Source organism: Phascolarctos cinereus, unplaced genomic scaffold (genome assembly GCF_003287225.1).
Source record: "Phascolarctos cinereus isolate Bilbo 61053 unplaced genomic scaffold, phaCin_HiC Scaffold_4;HRSCAF=312, whole genome shotgun sequence".
NCBI classification, from domain to species: domain Eukaryota; kingdom Metazoa; phylum Chordata; class Mammalia; order Diprotodontia; family Phascolarctidae; genus Phascolarctos; species Phascolarctos cinereus.
In genome coordinates, this window is record NW_027555847.1 from 592,431,405 (window position 1) to 592,452,384 (window position 20,980).

Consider the following 20,980-nt stretch of genomic DNA (forward strand, 5'->3'; position numbering starts at 1 on the left):
TAGTGTTTTGGTTTCACTCAAATTTTATGGAATATTTACAGTTATTCATATTCATCTCAATCAACCTTACTTTCAAGTTGCCCTCTTGGCAAAATTGCTTAACTGTATGTGTGGGTAAGTGTGGGGGCCACTCTTGTCTAAATACTGTATAATGTAAACCTTCCAGAGCCTGGACAAGAGGGAGCCTCACCTCCTTTCCCACTCCCTCTCTTACTAAGTGACCTAATAAATTTCTTTCTAAAACTATTATAGAGTTTGGGTCTGTTCTCACCAACAATACATACAGTTCTCATTTATTTCCTTTGAATATTCTCAAGCCTATGATCAGTATATCTCAACATCAAACAGTTACTTAAAGGAGCCAGAAATTCATTGGTATGGACACCCCTGCCGCTAATTGAGATTGCAAACTCTATGTCTTATTAAATTGTATTCACAAACTTTTCTGGCTTAAAATTCATTAAATCATTTCCAGGTCATTCATAATGAGCTTCTCATGGAGAGACTAATTATTTAATAATATTTATTAAGCTGCCTCAGACACTAGCTTTCTGAACCTGGGCAAGGCAGTTAACCTTTCTCAGCTTCTGTTTCCTCATCCATAAAATGGGGATAATAATAAGACCCACTTCATAAGGCTGTTGTGAGAATCAAATAAAACATTAGATAAATGATAGTTATTGTTATTATTTTTATTGTTATTATTTTTATTGTTATTTTTAAACTAATCTTTGTTCATTTGCATGTAGAGCAAATGTAATGTGTGCCCAGAAAGTGGAATAATTGTGCTAGCCTAATAGCTATATATATATTTTTTAAATTTTACTAGCAAGTGGACTACTGTAATTTTAATACTTATTTGCAAGCATATACAACTCCTGAAACTATAGGAGAGCAAAGGCAAGACCACAAAATGCATTATAATTTAGAGTCAAATAGTTCTGAAATACATAAAATATATTTTTAATTTTCTGAATTACAAAACATCAAAATTCTGGATTTGGAAGAGTGATAGACACACTACAAAGAAGAATTTATATGTGTGTGAAATGTGAAAGACACTCTTAATCACACATTATTCTTTTTAGACATACATTTAAAAATATTAATCACTTCCGTAGTTGATCTTGGGACACAGAAGTACAGCAAATAAAAATATTCAATCTGGCTTTTCTCGACGATCACAGACTTTTTGGAACCTGATTCTGTCATTCAGTGTATTAACTATCCCTTTCAGCTAGCTTTATGTCATCCACAAATTTGATAAGCTTGCCAGGCTCAACCAAGTAATTAATCAATATGCTGAACAGAACATCACCATGGATAGAGCCTTGTAGCACTCCTTTTGAGATTAACGTTAATCTTTTAAGATATACGATTTGAGTCCAGTTATTCAGCCAATTTGAATCATCCCCAACTGCACAGTCATCTGATCACCACCTATCTATCTTTTCATTGAAATATCACAAGAGATTTTTGTCAAATTCCTTGCTACTATTTCAATGCAGTATGTCCATGGCACATATCCATCAGTCAGCATTTCAGTTACCCTGCAATAATGATATATGAGATAATCATCACAAGTAAGAATGAAAGTCCCCTATAAACGTAGGACCTATTTAGACAGTAAGTCAGTCAACAAATGTTGTATTAAATTCTTACCATGTGACAGATACTGTGCTAAGCACTGGGGTTACAGAAAAAGGTGAAAACGGCCCCTACCAGCAAGGAGCTTACATTCTAACAAGGGAGATACTATGTGAATAGACATGTGCCAGACATATACAGTGTAAGTGCAAGATAGTCTTGGAAAAGAAGACTCTAGGAGCTGAGGGAACCAAGAAAGCCTCCTACAGAAGATTGCATTTAATTTGAGTGTTGAAGGAAGACAGGGATACTAATAGTTGAGGACAAGGAGGAAGAATATTCCAGGCATGAGGACAGCCAATGTAAACACACAAGAAGGAAGATGAAGTGTCATCTGCAAGGAACATCAGGTAGGGAAATGTAGCTGGATCATAGACTGTACAGAGGGGAGAAAAGTCTCAGGAGACTGGAAGGTAGGAAGGGACCAGATGGTGAAGACCTTTAAATGCCCAAATGGAAAACTTCATATTTGTAGGTAATAGAGAGCCATTGGAGTATATATTGAGTAGAAGGGTGACAAGATCAGATTTATGTTGAGGAAAATCAGGTTTTTACATAAGTGAAGGCTGAATTGGGAGAGATTTAAGGCAGGGTTACCAATTAGAAAGCTATTGCAATAGTCAGGCAAGAAATGATTAGGACATGAACCAGAATACTGGTTTGTGAGTAGATGAAAGGGGATATATACATACACATGGGAGATGTGAAGGTAGAAATAATGAGATATCTAGGTAGAAATGATGACTGGATATGTGGTTTGAGCATGGAAATGAAGATGATACTGTAGTTAGGGATGACTAGAAGAATGGTGATGCGCTCAGCAGAAAAAGGGAGGTCTGGAAGGAAAAATAACAAGGTTTGTTTTGAGCATGTTAGATATTCTGCCTACAGAACATCTAATCCCTCCAGTCCTTTAATGGTAGCAGCTGCTAAATCTTATATTATCCTGACCATGGTTCCATGGTACTTCAGTTACTTCTTTCTAGCTGCTTGTGATATTTTTCTTCTTGACCTGAGAGCTCTGCAATTTGTCTGTAACATGCCTAAGAGTTTTCATTTTGGCATCTCTTTTAAGGAATGATCAATAGATTTCTTCGGTTTCTATTTTAGCCTCTGGTTCTAGTATATCAGTATTTTTTCTTGATAATTTCTTGAAATATAATGACAAGACTCTTTTATTGACCGTGACTTCCAGGCAGTCCAGTGATTCTTAAATTGTCTCTTCTAGATCTGTTTTCCAGGTCAGCTGTTTTTTCAGTGAGATACTTCACATTTTCTTCTATTTTTTTTTCATTCTTTTGATTTGATTTTATTGTTTCATGGAGTCATTAGCTTGCACTTGCCCAATTCTAATTTTTAAGGAATTATTTCAGTGAGCCTTTGTACCTCTTTTTCCATTTGGCCAATTCTGCTTTTTACGGAGTTCTCTTCAGTGGATTTTTGTGCCTCTTTTACCATTTGGCCAGTTTGGGTTTTTAAGGTGTTATTTTCTTCAGTATTATTTTATGCTTCCTTTACCAAGCTGTTGACTTTCTTTTCATAATTTTCTTGTATCACTCTCATTTCCTTTCCAAATTTTTTCTCTACCTCTCTTATTTGATTTTTAAAATCCTTTTTGAGCTCTTCCAGGAATTCTTTTCTTTTCTTTTTTTTTTCTTTCTTTTTTTTTTTGGCATGTGACCAATTCACATTTTTCTTTGAGAATTTATGTGTAGCTGTTTGGCTTCATTGTCTTCTTCAGAGTATCTTGATCTTTCCTTATCACCATTGTAACTTTCTGTGGTCAGTTTCTGTTTTTGTTGTTTGCTCATTTTTCTAGATTATTTCTTGATTTTTAACTTTATGATAAAGTTGGACTGTGTTTCTGGAATGGAGAGGGCACTGTACAAAGCTTCTGGTCTTGCTTACTGCTGTTTTCAGAGCTAGTTCTGTAGCTCTGTAGGCTCAGTGCTTCCAAGTTGATACGATCTAAGGAGAGGTGTGGCCATTGCTTTCCTGGCCTGTGCTCTGGTCTTGACCTGAGAAGAAACCATGTTCCTCTGTAGCCACCAGTGCTAGCATTCTTTCTGGCCCTGGGACTATGACCAGGTCCCCCATTCTCTGGCAGCCACAACTGCCAGTGCTCCCCTCTGTCTTGGAATTGAGATCAGGGTCCCTACTCCCCCATGAGTGACATCAAGCGTTCCTATTCAACCTGGAGCCACAACCACAATCCCTGCTTTCCTGCAGCTGCAAGCACTGTCATTCCTTGTGACCTTGGCACTATGGCCTAGAGTTGTGTATGGACAGTGCAGTAGGGTCCTGAGCCTGGAGCTAGCAAAGGGTCCCCTGTAATCTCCTTCCAGCCATTTATCTCACTCTCCCACTGCCCATGGTCTGAGAGCTCCCAAACCACTGCTGCCAAGGTAGCTACCTCTAAGGCTCACAACTGGGCCTGCAGTGTGGTCTGTGCCTACGCGGTCTGCATTGTGCTCCAGCCTTGACCACCCCTGGCTGAGACAGACCGTTCTTGCCAACTTCCTAAGTTGGCTTGGGCTAGAACATTGTTTCAGCCAACCTTTTGTTGCTTTTGCCGCTCCAGAATTAAATTTGAGGCATTATTTTAGAGTTATTTGGGATAGCTCAGCTTAGTGTGTCTCTGCTCCACCGTCTTGACTCCACCCACTGCCCCTTACTGTGTCTTAATTTTGAACTTTATGTCTCCTCTAATGCCGAGCACATGATTTTATGTAGGGGTGTGTGGTTTTTTTTTTTAAATAAAGTGTTTGTTGAATTCAGTATATTTAACTGGATTATCCTGTGGACAGTATGATAAAGATGAAGAAGACTTACAGAAACACTTCAGAAAACCCAAGTTCAAATCCTGGCTCCCATACTTATCAGCTGTGTGACTTGGCGAGTCATTCTATGAACCTTAATTATCTAAAAAATGGGTGTATAATACCTGTATTACTTCAGTCATGAAGGATTGATTTTACAACAGTGGCTATATACATATATAGATATATGTGGATATATAAATATGTACTGTTAATTATTTGTGTAGCTTTAATGAAAATTAGTTGTGGAAAAGTAATATGAACATTAATTATATTTACTTTTCTTTCAGCATACAACGACATCAGGAAAGGAGAGCAATTTTAACTCCAATTTTGACTGATTTTACTGTCCGAATAACTGGAGCACCTGCAATCATTTTCACCAAAATCAGTTCCCCAGAAAATGTGCATGCAGAGGTTAGTATATGATATTAGGTCAATGAGCATAGACAGCCAGGTGGCACAGTGAATAGATCCCTGGGTCTAGAGTCAGGAAGGCTCCTCTTTGTGATTTCAAATCTAGCCTTAGACACTTACTCTGTGTGAACCTAGGCAAGTCACTTAACTGTTTCCCCCAGTTTCCTCATCTGTAAAATGACCTGGAAAACGAAATGGCAAACCACTCCAGTATTTTCTCCAAGAAAACTACCCAAAGAAAGGGTCATGAAGAGTCAGACATGACTGAAAAATTACTAAATAACAACATGCCAAAAATCACAATCTGCATGAAAATTGGTTAGGTTTTTTTTTTGTACATACTTGTTTATCAGTGTACATGTTGCTTCCCCCACAGTAGAGTACATAAACTTTTTGTGGGTAGGGACTTTTTTAATTTATGTCTTAGCTATCTCCAATGCCTAGTTAAATGACAGTCTAGTAGATATTTAGTAAGTGTGTTGAATTTAATCAGACTGCAAGTGTTTATTGACTGCATCACAGATTAATCATTCATAGAATGAGTGAAATTTGTTATAGAAATTTTATAGAAAAGCATTATTTATAAAACATTTTTACACAAGCAATGAAAACTGTTAACTCTGTGTTTTCTTCAAAGCATTTTCAAATACATAATCTCATTTTGTCCTTATGCATACTTTTGTGAGGAATGGTAGACATTATGCCCATTTTTATAGATGAGGAAACTGAGGCACAGGAAGGATCAGTTTCTTAATACGACTTAGCTATTTACTCACCAAGGCAGGACTCTAACAACTTCTTATGCCATACTTTTTTCTGTTGCAATAATGCTGTAGTGTAGGTCTGAGTCTCTTAAAAAGTTACTATGGTATGTCATTTAAGTCTCTTATAAAGTGGCTGTGGTACGTTGAAACTATTAGTATGAGTTTCCTTTTTATCTGATTTTATAATTCAATTCAGTAATCATTCATTAAAGGCTTACTATGCAGAAGACGCTAAACCTGGTTGATGAAGATAAAATGATAAAAATTAAATTGTATCTGAAAGAAACTTAAATTGTGTTGAAAAAGTATGATGTGTACAAAAATAATACAAGATAGAGAGCAAAGAGAGTACAGAGAGAAATCAGACTAGCTCTGGGAATATTTGAAAAGTGAATGAGCACTAAAAACTTGGGGAGGGGGATCGAGGAAGCCTTGGCAAAGACAATTATAATTGCATGGGTTCAATTGCACTGAAATTTGTATGCTCTCATAACCCTCTTCTAACTGAAGTATTTATACATTAAGTGATTGCTATGTGCAAGACAGTGTGTGAGGTGCTGAGGACTTTAAGATGAAAAGTCATGCAGTCCCTAAAAGAGCTTACCATCCCATAGGAAGTTATGACATGTATCTAAGTAAATACAAAACAAGAGAGAATATGATCAGAGTAAAGGAAAGATCAAGGTAAAGGGCTCTCAGAAAATCTTAGGGGGGACAAGGGTGGGGAATCTCTGGCTTTGAGGCCACATGTAGCCTTCTAGATCCTTAAGTGCAGCCTTTTGACTGAATCCAAATTTTACAGAACAAATCTTTTTAATGAAAGGTTCCCCATCCCTGGGTACAACATCATCTTTGCCCGAGGAGCAAAAGGAAAGATCTTACTAAAAGGGAGAACTTTGGGTAATTCTTGAATCAGTGTAAAAGAGTTACTAGGAGGAGGTAGAAGCAAAAGTATAATCATTTCACTCATGCACTTCTTGAGGACTGTAACAAAACGGACTGCTCTGACTTTTCTACTTGGTGCTTTGGCCCATCGTTATATCCTTGAATATAATTGATTGGAAGACACTTATGAGAAAGGTGTGCTGTGTACTTGCAGACAACTGAATATTATCACTTCCAGTTCATGACGAGAAACACTATTTGGGGCTTATTAAGGGGGAGCAGCTGAATTGTTGTTTATCTCTGTTTTCCATCTCAGCATTGTTTTCCAGCAGTGAATGGTCAAAAGCTCAGTTATGTTGTGCTGTACTGATTAAGTAGTGGACCACCTAGCATTGCCCAAGGTCTTAGTGGTTTGAAGGAGAAATGAAATTAATTAGCCTAGCTATCTTTGGCTTCAATGCAGTATTTCATTATAAGTCATATGGAGTCTTTCCTTTGAGGGAAAGTTTGCTACAGAATCCCATTCTGTTTCCTGGGCAGTAAGGTGAAAAATCCAGTAATAGTAGTTTTAAATATGAGAAAGCAGAAGGGGACTTTGCATATGAAAATCATTTCTTATTAGTTGAATACACATTATCTACATTTTAGCCAGCGTTCTGGAATTTCTTCCTTTCCTCTCCCTCCCATCATGTGTAAATGTAGATGACTTTCTCCTTCTCCACTTGATAAATAAATTGTAGTCTCAGTTGACTTTTCATCAAGCTAATAAATGACAGATAAGAAGTAATGATAATCTTGTTATCTTGCAATGTAAGTTATCTGCCATGTCTATTTTATCTGGTATTTGACTTCTTTTCCCATAGGAGATTTTAGTGTGTGGCCATTCCTTGGAAGTGAATATAACCACAAGTCTGGATTTCTTCCTAAGTGTGGCTCAAGTTCAGCTCCTCCATCAGTTAATAGTAGTAAATATGGTTGGACTGGAACCTTCAAACAAGACCACAGAGGTAACCGCTATTACCTGATTTGTGTTGTGCTATCATCATTTGTGCCAGACATTTGGGAAGCTGCAATTAAAATAAATGCTATATGGTTATTCTGCATTCAATGTCTTTTCAAATGTACTCATAAATCATTCTGGGATTGAGGTTTTTATTTGTGAAAATTGTTTGGCCTGTTGTTCTATTGCTTAAAATTCACCTTTGGAAAATTGCTGTGGCCTGGCCTTAAAAAAAGCCTGTTTAAAAAAATATGATTTTGTTTCATCGCTGAAACTTCTAAGATATAATGCAAGAAACATGGTACAGCTTTCACTTACTCAAATAGTTTACAAGGACAGGGCCTCTTTTGGAAATGAACTAGGAAGAGTACTATGGGAATATCTTCAATAAATAACTTGCAAGCACTCGTTTCCCATGCTCAGCAAAGAGTGAACATGATCATGAAAGTTGAATGCCTGCCCAGAATTTTGATTTTGAGCCGGTGTTGTGTGGAAGTCTTACACTGTAACTGCAGAGCACGTCCACATACAGAAGAGAAAGCTGCTTATTAAATACTGTTTTTTAGATGAGGATTCTTTACTACTTGTCTCTCTTCCTTCATTAATCACATAGAAAGTCTCCTATAAGATACATTTGAATAAAACTACCTATTTTAAGATGTTGCTTTTTGCAACCCTGGGCAAGGTGTCATAAATTCTGTTACTGTCCCTGGATTCTGTACTTAGCTGTTTCATTGTTCGTTTCAGCAATTTTTTCTTCTTTTGTCTTTTTTGGTTTGTTTGAACATAGTGAACCCGATTTAAAAGTTTGTGCTGAGAATGACTTCCATAACTCTATCATTTTTGTTAACCTATGGTCTCATTTTGTACAGTACTCTTTAAAAAATACATAAGGAAACAATAGAACCATGTATGCTTCAAAATGCTTTTGACTTTTTCAGTATACATTAGGCATTTGAGAAGAATGGCAATTATCTGACATTAAAAATAAGTGGGGTTAAATATCTTCTCCCTTATATTTTCAATAGGCCCTGCTCAGCATATTGTATTCCAAGGAAAACAGTATTTTACCTACCTTATTTTCTTTTTACCACTTGTGTTTTTGTGTATGTAAAAGGAAATTTCACTCATAGTTTCCTAGTGTTTTTAGGGAAGCTATGAAATTTTAAAGTTGTTTAATTAATTATTCTCCTACCCATTTCAGCTACCTGAAAATGAGATGTGAGTGAATGAATGACTGAGTGGATGGGATTATAGAGGTCATAGACTCTTTGTCTATTATCTCTGCAGTCCTGGAAATTGAAGTGATTGCTTTATCCCAACATGCCCATCCCGTTTGAAGTCCTCTATCCCTTTTTTTGGACACCACACATTCTTTCTAAAAGCAGTTATTAAATGTCCATTATGTGCTAGAAAATGGTGATATGAAGTCATAAATAAAGCAGTTCCTGGGGGCAGCCAGGTGGCGCAGTGCATAGAGCACTGGAGTCAGGAGGATCTGAGTTCAAATTTGACCTCAAATACTTGATACTTACTAGCTGTGTGACCCTGGGCAAGTCACTTAACCCCATTGCCTAGCCTCCCCCCCCCAAAAAAAAAATTTTAACCATAAAGCAGTTCCTGTACTCCCGGAGTTTATGTTCTATTGTGAAAAACAGCCTGTATATAGAAAATTAGATTCAAAATAGAAACAAAATAATTTCCAAGAGGGAGGCACTAACAACCTAGAGGGAAAGACAAAATTCCTATAGGAGTTATAACATTTTTTAAGGTATAGAATATATATTTTTAAAAAATTAATGAGAGAGATCAGCACATTCCTGAATTGTCCCCAACCCTGTCAAAGGTTGCAAACCGCTTCCTGGAATTAGAATCTAGCCAACTTTCCTATGAGGAATGGGGTGTAGAGAGTCTAAGTCCATGGGAAAACCCAAGTAATCTAGACAGTCTGTCAACTTGAACTGACCAGTTCAAGCCCTTGGTGACCTTGGTTTACTTCCCTATATTCCTCAGTTTCCTTTTTCTATCTAAAAAATGAACATTTAAGCTATTTTAGAAAGTTTAATTCAGTAATTTCTAATGTGCAATCAGCTGACTTGATCTTAAAATTTTTCTAACAGTGTTTTGGAATTATACAGCTGAAAAAATTATACAGTGTACTATGTTCTGCCTCAAGCTCAGGTTTATATTATTGTTTTGCTTTTAAATAATTGCTGGGGCCCTTTGCAGGTCTAAAAGGTGAATTATAGTAGTTCTAGATGAACTAATAGGGAGTGCCATTTCTCTGACCCTAGAAAGTAGCTCACACTGCCCCTTTTGTGCACAACTTAGTCCCATCCTTGTTGTGAGAGCTGTCTTTTAATAGGTTCATTTGTAAGTGGTTCCATCTTCTGCTCAGGAGGTGGTCTTTAAAGAAGAATTACCAGTGCCATGTAGAAGAGTCAGGTAATGGGATAAAAAAAAGAAATACATGGTACGGCATGAGAATACAGAAAAGAAAGATGTTTGGGGCTTGTTATTTGAGGTCATGCTGCCTGCCAGGAGTAAACACTTTTCTTTTCATGCTTGTGACTTCTGTTTAAAACATAAATGTGTGTTTAAACATAATGTAATTATGTTGGGTTTCTTTCTCCTTCATCTGTAAGAGGGTAGATAAGGGAAACTTGGACATAAGAATTTTTTTCTGAAATTATGAAAAGTAGGCTTTTACTCTTTTTTTTTTTTTTGGTGAGGCAATTGGGGTTGAGTGACTTGCCCAGGTTCACACAGCTAGTAAGTGTTATGCGTCTGAGGCCGGATTTGAACTCAGGTCCTCCTGACTTCAGGGCCGCTGCTCTATCCACTGCACCACCTAGCTGGCTTTTACTCTTAAAAGGCTAAAAAATCAGAAGCTCCAGTTAAAGAGCTATTTGGCTTTGCCTTCAGAAAATATTGTCTTGTGTTCAGCTCTGTCACAATTTCATTTTCATTCAGTTCTGTGGCCACACTGTTATTTCTCTGACTCCATTATTTGACTTATTAAATCATTATCCAGATTCAAAATATTACACAAGATGGTTTCTAAATATAGACTAGTGTTACTAAAACTATGGGAGAAATCTTAGATGAGAGAGATCATAAATAACTTAAAATGGGACAAATAAAATTAAATTCTAGAACAGCACAAAGGCTGTTTTTGTAATCAAAGGATACAACTAGAAATTGTTCAAGGATTGCCACCATTTTATATTGGCTAATACTAGTTGCCAAACTAAGAGTGTTAAGTCAGATGCTTAGGAGGCCGTTTTTCAACATCTCTTTCCTCCTTACCTCACCTACATGTATCACAAATTGCACAACACAACCCAAGTTCATTTTTATTCGCATGCATGTCAGGAGAACAAAAAAATCATTTTTAGACCTGATATAGATGATTGTGCCTAGCAGTAAATACTTTGTCATTCTTGTGCTTCAGCTGAAAACCCCCAAAAAGTGAAGTAGTGAAGGTGGTAGTAGCATAAGCAATTCCATGTTGTAGAAGGTATCTCTGTATACTGAAAAGAGGAAATAGATTGTATCTTTTGTGGACAAGAATTCACACTTATCCCTTAGCTTATGAATATACTGGCATTTTAGCTATGTAAAGTGATCTGAAATTTGACAAGTCAGAATTTTTAAAAAAATGTTATTTGTTTGAATGAACCAAGATCTACCTCGTCACTCAACCCCCCAACCCATTGTTCTTAATAATTGAGAATACAAGAACAAAACTCATTACAAACTTGTATAGTCAATCAAAACAGATTTCCACTTGGCCATGTCCTAAAAATATTTGTCTACATTCTGAGTCCTTCGTTTTTCTATCAGGAGTTTTCCTATCAGTGTCTAGCAGGTGTCATCATTAATCGTCTGGAATCCTGGTTGGTCATTATGGTACTACGTCACATCCCTTCTTCGTTGTTTGCATTGGTGTCTACTTGTGCCCTCTGATTATATGAAATAATTTTCCCTAACTTTCCTTTTCCTTCTTCCAATCCCCAGTGTATTCCTCTTCCCTTCTCATCCTATTATTTCCTTAAGATCATCAAGACATAACAGAACCATTCTCAGCCCTTGTCTTATTGGATTCCCTCTATAAACCCTAATGATGACAGGGTTCAGAGAGACATGTTTGTGTATCATCTCCCTATATTTGAATGTAACCATTGTTCATGTATCAGACTCATTATGTCTCTGAATTTCTCTATCAGATTTGGTCTAGTTCATTTTCTAGATCTGTTTGGAAAAGTTCGTGGAATAGAGCTCACTGCACTAACACTTCCAGCATCTATGGTGCACCACCTTCCAAGAATATATTTTGAAAAGGCTTTTTTACCCAAATGTTTTAAAACTTGGAAAAATACTACACTAAATAATAATAACTTGATAATAAAAATTTCTCTAAAAAGCTCATAAAACAGGAAATTTTAATGTGAGTTATTAGAGGGAGCAAAAAGTATTTGAATCTATTTCATTTTTCACTGGACAGTAAACCAGTTCAAACTGTGGTCCATACATACAAACTCATACCTATTGTCCCAGTGGATTAGGGGAGCATAGTATAGTAGAAAGAGCACAGGCATCACAATCTGAGGGCTTCTGTGCCCATACTCTCTCAATGGAGGGTAGGGAGGTCTTGCAGGGGATGAGTGAACTCCTCTAGATCACATGGAAAGAGCCCTGGCTCTGCAATCAGAGAACTTCTAATGTGTCACCTCACTTCCCAAGGGGTCACAGTTCTCATCCATAAAATGAGGGTAGGGCTAAATGGGCCTTGAGTTCCCTTCCAGCCCCACATCTGTTCCTGTGAACTTCACTGAAGAGAACACCCACTTCTTTCCTATTTTCTCCTCCACTGCATGGAGTATTTTCACTAAAGAAGGAATTGGTGACACGGTTAAGAGTAAAGTAGAGTTATGATTGACACAGACTCAAAGGAAGCCACTGAAGTTGAGAAGATACCGGAATTATTTCATTTAGTTATAGAGTTCTCACTATACATAGGGTGCTGTAGGTATACAAAAGTGAATTAGGATAACAGCTACTGTTGCCTTTGAGTTTGTGGTCTCATAGGCGATATAGATAAGTACATAAATAAAACTAACATAAGATAGAAGATGAGTGCAATAAGAGAGGTATAATGAATGTACAGAGTATGGAGGAAGAACGTAATTGGGTTGAGGGATCAAGGATGTTTTCATGAATGTCATATCACTTGATCTGGATGTAAAGAATGGGTAGAATGTGTTGAGGCCTAAATGTGGAGGAGAAGTGACATCACATAATAGGTAGAAAAGCCTCAAAATCAAGGAATGAAAAGGATATTTTATTTGTAATGTCCTCTGATAACATTTCTATCTTCAGTGATTTTTTTAATCGAAACCTATGATTTTACTGATGTAGGAAACACCCTCAAATAGTACAGATCAGCATTTGTTTTGAAATGTATAATCTTAGTATTTTGCGACTGAGAGATTATGTGACTTGCCCCAAGGTCATTCAGCCTCCGTACAGACTTGAACCCAGGTCTTCCAGACTCCAAACCTGTCTCTCTATCCATTTTGTCATACTGCCTCTCATCTTAGAATATGTATGAACTTTTATTACTTTAGAAGTCATGGAAATTAACCCTAAAATTACTTTGAATAGAGCTTCATTTATTATAGGTAAATATTGATGCAGTTGACCATGATAATCTAAAATGTTATGCTTTGATGAATGCTGCCTGATGCAGCTGGTTAGTGTAGAGATCACTTTTTTGACATGTATTTTGTTTCTCTTCAGAGGCACCTGCATAGATTACTTGTAACCAAGCAATAAACAGAGGTCACTAATAAAGTGTGCATTCATGTGTTGCTGTAAATGGACAAGGGGATGGGAGGAAATACCTTGAGATTGAGACCTGGAAAAGAAATTAAGTATTTTACCTTCTGTCCTTCCCTAAAAGGGGAAAAAATTTGGCTAGAAATAGTGAACTCTCACACCTGTGTTAGGATTTGGGTTAGTTCCTGTTCATGTCAAAGATGGTTTACTTTCCTGATGAATATTATCTTGTGATTGAGGGAGGTAACACATTTTAATTACCTCAGAGCAAAAGAACACCAAAAAGGCAATAAGCCATTCAATTTATCAACCATGCCAGTATTTCACAGGAAATTCAGGGAAAATTTTGAATTTTTAAAGCCTCCACTAAACTATCTTATAACCATTTAGTCTTAATGTTTAAACGTGGAGGTGCCTTAAGTATGTGACTTTAAATATCTATAGAACCAAAGATTAGTTTTAGACGTGTAATAGAGATTCTGCTTCCAGATATGTGCTTTATGTGGGAAAGAATTTACCAAGAAGGAATGGAATGGAAGCATTAGATAAAAGTAGAACACATAAAAGAGAAAACTAAGGAAGATATTCTATTATTTGGCACAAATGGTGTCATATGGACCATTGATCCTTTTGGGGGCTTTTCAGCTTTTGTTTTACCCAAGGTAATTCTGTTGACTTTGACCCAAAAGCTCATTGTTTAAGCCTATTTCTTCTTGGGTGAAGTATATACATTTCTGTACTCAGCTCAGAAGTATGACTGGGATCAGAGTATAAATGCTTTTCCCATCTGCTGCTTCTCAGCATAGCCAAATAGAGAGTATAATAGGATCATAAAGTTAAGCATTTATGTAACAAATAGCACCACTTTATCACCGTCATGACAATAATGTCTTTTAAAGATTTCTAAGACATAAAAAGTTTTAGTGTTCACTTTCTAGTATCAGCTATAGCATTCATTATTATGTTGATGTAATTTCTTTAAAAATAGTAAAATTTATCACCAGAATCCTGTCTAATATGGAATGAAGACAGTGCATTTTAATTAGCCAAGTGTTATAATTGTGAAAGAAATTATAGTAGTAGTAATCTACTCCCCTGACAACTATACAATATCAGCAGAACTTGAGAATGAGTTCCATCATATTGGAAGAATACCCCGAGGAAGTGGTTTCTAAATGCTTCTTGATTCTACTTGACTCAACTTGAAGAAAGTCAGGAAGACATGGAAAAGAATTGTATGGGATAGGAGGGCATGAAGGAGCTGAAGTATGAAGCATTAAAGAGTTCTTACATCTATGAGTTCATGGATTCATTAATGAATTGAAGAATCTAGGAAGCTATCTACTGTCTTGCAAATACACTTTAGTACCTTTATTTGCATTCATTTTAAGTATTAATACTCTGTAGTCAAATGTCCATATTTCTTCCTAGAAATCAGGACCTAGGTCTTATTAAATTCATTTCAGCAAATCTCTGCTATTGAAACCTTATCTGCCCTAGCACCTAGCACAGTATTCTGCACCCAGTGGACACTTTGTAAATATTTATTATCAGTGTTATTGTATCATCAGTGGTTAATTTTTCAAATTTAAAAGTAATGGCTTAGTCGGTAGTAAGCAAACAAATTGGCCTGGGTTTCGTGAGAGCTGAACTCTAAATTCAATTCTGTTGTGTGACTTTAGCCAAGTTACCTCAGCTCTCTGAACCTAGGTTAATATAATTAAGAAGTAAATGAGAAGGCTGACCTCCTTCACTCTAATTTTGCTCCTTTTTTCTCTTCTAAGTATAGTCTTTGGAACAGGAATGAATTTTTTTTTTAAAGATTAGCTAAGGGTAAAAATCCAAGATAAATGAAGAAATGGTTAGTCAACATCGAGTTATTTTCAATGAGTTCAAGTTACTCAGCCTAAATTAAAAATAATAGGTGTTATCACTAAGCTGTTGTCAAGATTTTTTATCCACCCCTATTGAGAATGAAAGAAAAACAGAACTCCTGTAACAAATATGAATAGTCAGAGCAAAACAAATTTCCTCATTGGCCATATCCAAAAAATATATACATATACACACACACACACACACACACACACACACACACGTATGTCTCATTCTGTATTCTGAATCTTTCACTTCTCTATCAAGAAGTAGGTATTGTGGTCTTCTGGAATCATGGTTAGTCGTTACACCAAAGTTCCTAATTCTTCCAAGTGATTTGTCTTTACCATATTATTCTGGAGAATTCTGTTCACTGCCCTCTGCATCTGTTCATGCAAGTCTTCCCAGGTTTTTTTTTCAAACCATCTCTTTAATCATCTTTTACAGCACAATAGTATTACACCACGTTTATATGCCATAACTTATTCAGCCATTCCCCAGTTTATGGGCATCCCCTCAGATTCCCATTCTTTGCTACCTCAAAAAGAGCTATAAATATTTTTGTACATCATTTGTCAGAGTTTATTTTGCTTAGGATTAATCTGTCTCTTAATTTTACCCTCATTCTAATACCCGTTTTCCCCTTCTTCTTCTTCCTTCCTACTATTTTCCTGTTGAGTAAAATATATTTTTTCTGTACCCAACTCTGTGCATGTGTATTCTTCTCTCCTTTGACCAGTTGAGATGAAAGTGAGGTTTAAGTGTCAACTGTTTTCCCTGCACCTCCTCCTCCCTGTTCTTGTAGATGTCTGTTTGTGCACCTGGGTTATATAATTTAATTTTCCCTAATGTTCTTTTTCTTCCCCTTCCCCAAGCCTCCCACATACATTGTATTTCTTTTTCCGTCTCTTTCCTCTCTCTCATTTTTTTCAAGATCATCAGAACATGATAAAAACTGCTCCCAGGACTTTTCTAATTAGACTTCCTCTGTGAACATTGATGATGATAATAGTTCAGAAGGGACGCATACGTCATCTCCCCATGTTAGAATACAAGCAGTTTATTCGTTTAGTCCTTTATCATTGCTCATTTACATTTACCTTGTTATGTTTCTCTTAACTACTGTGAGTAAATTTCAGTTTCTATGGTGCTCTGGTCTTTTCGTCAGAAATACTTGGAAGTCCTCTATTTCATGAAAAGTCCATTTTCCTCCCTGTAGCATTCATTGTATTTGGTTTTGCTGGCTAAGCTCTTCTTGACTTTAAGCCCATAGTCTTTACCTTTTGGAATATCATATTCCAAGTCACCGCTGATTTATACTGTTAGCTACTGAATTGTGTGTGATCCCAACTGTGGCTTGTTGGTCCTGAAATTGTTTTTTCCTGGCTGCTTACAGTATTTTTCCTTTGGCCTGGCAGACCTGAATTTTGTCTATAACCTTCCTGGGAATTTCCACTTTGTTATTTCTTTCAGGAAATGATCAGTGAATTCTTTCTATTTCCATTTTGCCTTCCATTTCTAAGAGATTTGGGCAATTTTCTTTCTATATGTATATACATATATCTAATATATATGCACATATATATTAGATATATGTATATGTGTGTGTATATATATATGCATGTGTGTGTGTGTGTGTGTGTGTATTCCCCCCCACCCCTCCCCTGGCGAGGCAGTTGGGATTAAGTGACTTGCCCAGGGTCACACACCTAGTAAGTGTCAAGTATCTGAGGCCTGATTTGAACTCAGGTCCTCCTGACTCCAGAGCTGGTATCCTATCCACTACACCACCTACCTGCCCCCTTCTTTCAATATTTCTTGAAGTAGAATATCTAAACCCTTTTTTTTTGAACATGGCTTTCAGATAGTCCAGTAATTTTTAAATTTTTCCTCCTAAATCTATTTTCAATGTCACTTGATTTTGTTATGAGATACCTTGTATTTTCCTTCCAGCCTTCTAGCCTTTTGATTTGTTTTTGATATTTTTTGTTTTTCATGGAGTCTTTAACTTGTATTTTGTCCATTCTGATTTTCTGGGAGTTTGTTAGTTGGGCAAGCTTTTGTACTTCTTGTGCCAAGCTATTAACTCTCTTCTAATTTGTTCTGTCACAACTCTCATTTCTTTTCCAATTTTTTCCCTGTAATCCTCTCTTTTCATTTATAAAAGCATCTTTTAACTCTTTTTCTAACTCTTGCTTCATCTGAGGAATCCTAGTTAAATTTGTACCTGAACTCTGTTTTTCTTAGAGGTTTTCATTGCAGATGTTTTGTAGTCATTCTTTTCTTTGTGTCTTTAGTATCCCTGTCACCATAATATCTTTTTAGATTGGGATTCTTTTTTTGTTTGCTCATTCTTCTGACCTACTTCCTGACTTCCGACTTGATTTTAGGTCCAGGCTCTGCACATTTCTGGAGGAAAGGTCTGGGTTAGCCCTGTTGCTGTTTCTTGAGGTATTGAGTGTTGTATTACTCCTGGATTTCAGGGTCAGATCAGGAAAGGGACCTGTAAGCTGACAGTGCTTTCAGAGCAGTTTAATCCAAGGCAAAGTCTGATTGCTGCCTCCCTGACCTGAGCTTTTGCAGTTTTCAGACTTTGGTTTGCTTCTGCGCAAGAGCAGACTGCTGTTGCACTCTTCCCATATTAGCCAGATGAGACACTTTATGGGTTCGTATTGACAAAACTGTAGGCTCCCTTTTGGTTTGAGATTCCTGCCATCATTAGTCCCCTGCAGGCTTGGCTGTCAGCTGGAAATGAGACCCCACTCTCCTGTCATCTGAGCCACACAGCTTCTGTTTGCTTCCTACCTTGCTCCTTCCTGTACACCGTCTAGGACCCTCTGCCTGTTCTTATTCTGAATTGCCACCCCTGGGAACAGCTCCTCTTCTCAGTCTGCCCTGGATGTATGATGTGAGTGTGGCTGACAAAGTGTGGCTGCCAGTTGACTCTTGTTCCCATAATCTGTGGTACCCCAGAATGGATCTAAGACCTCCTCCTCTTTCCCTGATGCACTCCCTCTCCCTGCACTGGAGTATTTCTTGCGCATACACCAGATTCCGTTTCCAGAGTCCTCAGAGCTCTCTGTCTCTGTGCTGATCTTGGCTGGAAAAATGACTCACTGTGAATTTTTCTTTAAGTATGGAATGGTTTAAGTTGAATGACTGGACTCAAAGAATAATTACTAATAGTTGCATGTCAACCTGATATCAAGAAGTATATTGTGTAGTACACGGGAGATCTGTCCTGTTCAGTATTTTTATCAATGACGTGATCAAAGGCATAGATTGTAGGGGAAATATGCTGGAAAAGACAGGAGGGTATAATCAAAGATACATACAGAGGGGCTTGGTCTTGATGAAGAGAAGGTCCACTGTAGTAAAAAAGGAGGGAATTGGGGATGAAGTCAAGCTGTTTTGAGACAGAGTAGAGGAAATGAAGGAGCTCACATCAAGTGACCTTTATTTTCTAAGGAAATTATGAGGTTAGATCCTCAGCTTGAAAGGGGCAGATAGGTGGCATAGTGGATAGGTTTCTGAGCCGAGAGGAAGACTTGAGTTCATATATCCAGCCTTGGACACTTACTAGCTGAGTGACCCTGGGCAAGTCACTTAATCCTGTTTGCCCTGGTTTCCTCATCGGTAAAATGAGCTGGAGAAGGAAATGGCAAACCACTCCTGTACCTTTGCCAAAAAAAAATCCCAAATGGGTTCACAAAGAGTTGGACATGACTGAAAAACTAAACAACAGCAATAAAACCTCAGCTTGAATAGCATTGCCTCATATTAAGTTATGAAGACACAGAGCTCCAATGTCGTAACCAGTGTGATGGTGCAGGAAAAGAATGCTGAATTTACAGTCAAGAGAACATGTATTTGAATCCCACCTCTATTACATATTTGACCTTGAGCAAGTCATTTAACTACTCTGGGCCTCAGTTTCCTCCACTATAAAATGAGGGAGTCAAACTAGATGGCCTTATGGTACCTTCCTGCTCTAAAACTATATTATTATGAATTCTCATTAACAGTTCCTGATCATTGAGCATCCACAATGTATAGGGTTTGATTATTGAATTTCCAATCTGAAAGTAACACAAACAGTAGACTATTTTCCTCTGACTCCAGAAGCAATAATTCATTTCTTAAAAAAAAAAAAATGAACACATGCTTTAAAAAACTGACCAGAAAACTGAATGAGCTGAGATCACCCAAGGGTATGTGCATTTGGTTTTAGTAATTATTCTGTTATTCATGAATAGCAAGTAATCATCCTATTAAGCCTACTTACAGAGGTACCATATATAAGGAGTAACACATGCTGATTTTTTTGAAACCAATGTTTTAGAGCAAATTAAACTTTTTTTTAGTGAAATAAAAACCATATTTTTAGGGCCAAAGTGGGGAACCACATCATTGGGGAGCTAAAGGTGGGGGTCCTTTGATCTGTTCACTATATATCCTGGAGAAGAAAGAATACCACTTATAACATTAATTTAACATTCCTTCCTTTTCCTCTTCTTCCTCCTCCTCCTCTTTAGACAAACCACTTTGGCACAATAACCTTCCTCTCACTTCCTGATCCATACATCACTTGGTAATCTGTCCAGTGCTATATTCATTGCATAAATGTTCTTGTGATTTCTCCAACATCAAAGTATTAGCTGATGTGGGGGGAGGAGGGAAGAGATGCAGGGAAGAACTCATTTGCAGGAAACACTTTTGCCTTTCTAACATGTGTATTTTAGACATTGCGAATAGTCCATATGCTGGTCTTTGTTTTTGCCACGATGTAATCTTGGGCCAGGTGTATCGCCTTCATCTGGTGTTTGTTGGGTATAGAGCTGGAAGAAGTCACCTAGTCCGATCTCTGTCTTAAACATAAGGAGACTAAGGCACGGAGAGGGTTAGGGACTTGCCCAGTCTCACACTGGTAGTAAAACAGGGCCAAGACTCAAACTCAGCTCCTTTGATTACAAAACCAGTATTCTTTCCACGAAATAAAACTACTCCTTGGGGCCCCATTTCCCTTCCGTATAAAATGTGGTGATGTTCTAAATGATCTCGAAGGCTCCTTACATTCTAATGACTGTTCTGAACGGCAGTCGTTTAGTCTGGGTTTTTTAACTCTCCTAAAGCTTTACCACAGTTGTTAGCACTTCCTTTTTTCTTACATCTTTCTTGAGCTCTTCCAAAGTGGAATGAATATAAGCTCCATGAGAGCAGGGACTGTTTTTTTTTTTCTTTCTATCCCCAGTACTTTGCACAATGCTTTGAACATAGTAGGGACTTCATAAACATATGCTGAATTCAGTTGTTGAATAAATATTATATTTAGCCTTATATTATCTTTGGTCAAAGATCTGGTACAATTCCAAGTTTGAAAGTTCAAAGTCAAAGACACACATGATAAAGTCAACGCTGTTTTCTCCAGCTTTGTCCACAAACTTTGTTACACTCTTGCCTGGCTCTTTTAAAATTTTTTTCTCTTTCTATTTATCTTTAATTCAGGTTTTGTTCACTGCCTTTGAGTTCAGCTTAATCCATAATTTTACATACAAATATTCTTTCTTCTTTTCCAGTTCCCTGTACCACAATAGCCTGATGCAGGCTTTCTAACCCCCCCCCACCCCACCCCATCTCACTCTTCTTGATTTCCCATATCTTGTATTTATGACCAAGGCAAGAAGGATAGGGACAGTAACTGTGATTCCATTGCTATAGAAAACACCTAGGTG

General features: G+C 37.2%; 1 protein-coding gene across 1 annotated transcript in view; it reads left to right on the forward strand.

Moving 5' to 3' along the window:
* VPS13B (vacuolar protein sorting 13 homolog B) overlaps nucleotides 1–20,980 on the forward strand; it is a 1,028,583-nt gene that overhangs the window by 679,770 nt on the left and 327,833 nt on the right. Inside the window, exons 32-33 of the mRNA XM_020969189.2 lie at nucleotides 4,757–4,883; nucleotides 7,396–7,539. Of these exons, the coding sequence (XP_020824848.1) occupies nucleotides 4,757–4,883; nucleotides 7,396–7,539 (271 nt within the window). The remainder of the gene's footprint in view (nucleotides 1–4,756; nucleotides 4,884–7,395; nucleotides 7,540–20,980) is intronic.